This window comes from Capsicum annuum, chromosome 9 (genome assembly GCF_002878395.1).
Source record: "Capsicum annuum cultivar UCD-10X-F1 chromosome 9, UCD10Xv1.1, whole genome shotgun sequence".
Classification (NCBI taxonomy): domain Eukaryota; kingdom Viridiplantae; phylum Streptophyta; class Magnoliopsida; order Solanales; family Solanaceae; genus Capsicum; species Capsicum annuum.
In genome coordinates this window covers 41,071,285-41,075,354 of record NC_061119.1, presented here as the reverse complement: position 1 = coordinate 41,075,354, position 4,070 = coordinate 41,071,285, and the positions used below count along the sequence as shown (strand labels likewise).

The following is a 4,070-nucleotide window of genomic DNA, read 5'->3' as shown; positions in this document are numbered from 1 at the left end:
TGAAAAATGTTGACTGCATTGCTGCTCTCGTGCATGTGTGAACTATGTGTTCGTGTGAGTGAATGTGTGTGTTTGTGTGTGAGAGAACTGTGAAACGCCGAGAGAGGGGTAGTGTGAAGATGACATGTGGGGGTGAGGGTGAAGACGATTGGGGGTGGGGGTGGGGGAGGAGGGTGGTAAAGATGATGTATGTGTGTGTGAGGAAAGACGACAGAGGGGGGTAGGGTGGGGTGAATAAGGAGATGATTGGGGGGTGGGGTGGGGTGAAGAAGATAATGATTGGGGGTGGGGGTGCATTTTTTCTTTTTTTTTTTTAATTTAAAAATTTATTAAATATAAATAGAAAAATAAAAAAATCAACAATTTTACATATATTTTTTTTGCCACGTCACGCGAGTGTAACACACTCTCTATATTCATTTTGCTGATTAGGTAAAAAATACCCAATTAGAACAAAAATTTGGGGGGTTTAGGGGTTTGATAGGTACATGCCTTAGTTTAGGGGTCTAAGTGAATTTTCGATACAAGTTTAAGGTCCTATCGATCGGTTTGACCAATGAAAAAAGTACATTTTTGTATTGCTGATGGTATCAGCAGGGCCGGATCCATTGTTGTGGTATTGAATTCATTTGAATCTTGTATTTCGATTAGACTAAAAATGTATGCGTAAGAATTTGTTAAAATTATAAAAAGTAGCATATGAACCCATAAGTTTAAAGATATAACAGGTTCAATACTAAAAATCTTAAAAATTAAACTCATATAATTAATTCAAATTCTAGATCTTTCCTGCCGGGAAATTTACACTGTTATTTCTTTTAAATTTTTTATACATTTTATAATTAATTCTAGGTTCAATACATTTTTTATACATACCATATGTTATTTCTTTTTTTTCAAAATTATATTTATTTCTGTAATGAAAATTTTAATTCTGCCCACAGAAAAATATCATGTTTATCAACTTTTGGAATGAGACAAGTAGGATATGTAGACCATGAAATTCTTACAGATTTGTCCTAGACTCCTAGTATAGCCTCTTCTTCAAATTCTATCCTCCTCTTTCTACTTTAAAGATACCATAAAATATACTCCCTCACTCCTATTTTATATGTCGCGATTTGATCGAATACGGAGTTTAAGAGGAAAGAGAAAATTTGGTAAAGTTTATCAAATTATTCTTTATCAAAAAATGTATCAATATCTTTTTTTTAATTAAATAGGACCAATAAGGTAAAAGAGTAATTGTGTCTTTAAAAAATTGCCTAATAAAGGAAGGCGACACTTATTTTGGGACGGATTAAAAAGAAAATGGTGACACATAATTTAGGATGGAGGGAGTACTATTTTCTCCGTTTCTTTTTAGTTGATCTTTTTTCTAAAAATATTTATTTCAATTTAGTTGTTTCTTTGATGAAATCAAGAGAATTTTATCATGTTCTTCTAATACTACCCTTAACATAAAATGACTAAACAAGGTATATTTACTCATTTATATTTTCAAAGCATAATTAATATGGCTAATTTGATAAAATAAACCTCTTAATTGATATTTTCTTAATGGATGTAGCATGTCCATAGGAGCCAACTAATATGAAACGGAGGAGTAAATAATTTTTCAGAACAATTATGAGGAATCCACGCAACACAAATTATAAATTACTTCCTCCGTTTCATTTTACTCATCCCAAATTTTCTAATTTGTTGTCCCGTTTTACTTGTCCTTTTTTACTTATCAAGACAAGACAATATTTTTTCTCATTATACCCTTAGTGTAATTGATTACTCCTTATTATTAGCATTCTTGAAAAATGTTGTAAAGAGGAGTACCATTAAGAGTACACCATTAAGAATATAAATGATATTTTGGTATTAGTTATCCATCAATATTGAAACTAACAACAAGACAATTAAGAGGGCAAAATGAAAAAGTTATATTACCAATCATTGTTTTCTTTCTTAATAGATATATCATTCCAATTTAGGATAGGTAAAATGGAACGGAGGGAGTATCTTGCAATATTCAGCAAATAACATAAAGCGCAGATTCATATGTGTGCAAAGAAACACATATACTAATAATAATAAAGAACAATATGTAGCAAAAGAAGGAACTCATTTCTTCTATCACATTGGAATTTGGAATTAATATCATACAGAAGAGAATATACTCCTATGCCAAAACTTCAGAAAAAGGAAAATACTACTAACTCTTTTTTCATACATTGCTAACATTTCTTATACTCCTAAGGATTCTCATATGCCCCATAGACTTCCAGAAAATGAAAGAAAGAATAGTCCTAAACTAGATTAAGCTAAGCTAATCTTGAAAAAGGCTAAAAAGCAATAATTAAAAACTAGCTTTCTTTTCAAAAAGCTGTTAGCCAAAAAAAAAAAAAAAGAAATCCTCAAATATGGGAACTTGAACTTTCACAAGAAAACCCCTTTTGTTTTCTTCACTCATCCTTTTGACCAAAATTGTTTTTTCCAAAAAGTCAGAAAACCCAAATATTTTCTGATTTTCAAGAAACTTGAATTTCATTTCATGACTTTCCTTTTTCACTTGGATCGAAGCAAAAAGATACTGAATTCTTGACCCGGACCCTCCTCATCTGGGTTAATCAAATGAAAAGACTCCGAATCCGCTCCTCCAATAATACACTCATAGTTAGCTCTCATATACAACACTTCTTCGGACGCTGTACCCAAACTCGAATCCGAAGGCTTCGGAATTACACCCGCCCCGACTGTCATTGACTGCATTGTCTTCAGTATTATTCGGGTCGATTGGGTCGCCCGTCTCAGAACCGCAAACCCGATTTTACGCCCATTACAGAAAAGAGTCCACATAGGAATTGAATGAAGATGGACCCGGGTCAATTCCGGATCTGAACCGGGACCCGACCCGGGATTGGATTCGAGAGCGAGTCGGACTAACCCACATTGCATTTCTTGAATGAGAGTTGTTGTCGGGATGGAAAGTTCTAGAAGAAGGGAAGGCTTCGTGTTGAGACGATCATGTTGTACGCAGAACCAGACGTGTCCACCGCGGCGTTGGCCGAAGATTGTTCCGATTACCATTGTTTTGGAAGAGCGCGGTGGAGCTGAGAGGGACGTGGCGGTGGTGGTAGTGCTGGTGATGGTGATTGGGGTGGTGGGGTATGAATCATCTTCTTGATCATCTGATAATGATGATGATTTCTTTTCGGGTTTCGAGTCGATGAGATCGTCGCGGAGAGAAGTGCTGAGGCGTTTGATGGTGAGGGTGGGTGGGTGTGGTGTTGGGGATGTTGGTGTGGAGGTGAAACACGGCAGGAGAAATCGACGGAGTGCGTCGATTTTCGGCATTTTTGCTTCGGGTTTTCAAGAATTTTGCAGAGAAATGAAGAAGACGAAAACGAAGAAGGAGGAGAAAGGGAAATAGTATTTTGTGTATTTTTTGTGTAGAGGATTTCTTTTAGTATTTTTTTTTTTTGAATGGGTATTGAAGCGTAGAGGAGTATATATTTATAGTGTATGAAGAAATAGTTATGAGGGGGAAATGGGAAAGAGCGGGAAATAGATGTTAGCCGTTATATTGAAGAAAGGGGAAGAATTGAGTGGGCGAGTGAGTCCAATTTCTCTCTTTTTTTTTAACCGCTTTTTGAAACTGATTAGTTTGCTTAATTTGAATTTGCATAGTGTGTCTTGTTCATTCATTAAAAGGAAAATGACTCGAATCAAGAGTTTCGAATTGCAAAAAAAGTTTATAATTTGTTAGTTTCAATTTATGTGACACGTTTTGAATTTCGAGATTCAAACAAATTATTTTGTTATAGTAATTTTTTCATGTTGTATAAATTTTTTATTAGTAAATTACTTGTGACTTGTAGTGTTATTTGTGTAGCTTCCAAATATGTACATTTATTTCAAAAAATTTAATAATTTCATGTCCGAATTCACAATTAACTTAAATACATCTTACTATCGAAATTCAAAAGGACCATGCAAATTGGACAAAAGGAATAGTAGAAAATCTCATTCAGCTTGCCACATTTTAGTAGTAGATTGAGTGTCTGCACTAAATCAAG

The 4,070-nt window shown here is 34.4% G+C and overlaps 1 protein-coding gene across 1 annotated transcript; it reads right to left on the bottom strand.

Moving 5' to 3' along the window:
* Positions 1 to 2,099: 2,099 nt before the first annotated feature.
* On the bottom strand, positions 2,100 to 3,828 carry LOC107842131 (protein MIZU-KUSSEI 1). Its single transcript, XM_016685902.2, has one exon. The coding sequence runs from the start codon at positions 3,346 to 3,348 to the stop codon at positions 2,560 to 2,562; it is 789 nt and encodes a 262-aa protein (XP_016541388.1). The 5' UTR covers positions 3,349 to 3,828; the 3' UTR covers positions 2,100 to 2,559.
* Between the last annotated feature and the right edge of the window lie 242 nt (positions 3,829 to 4,070).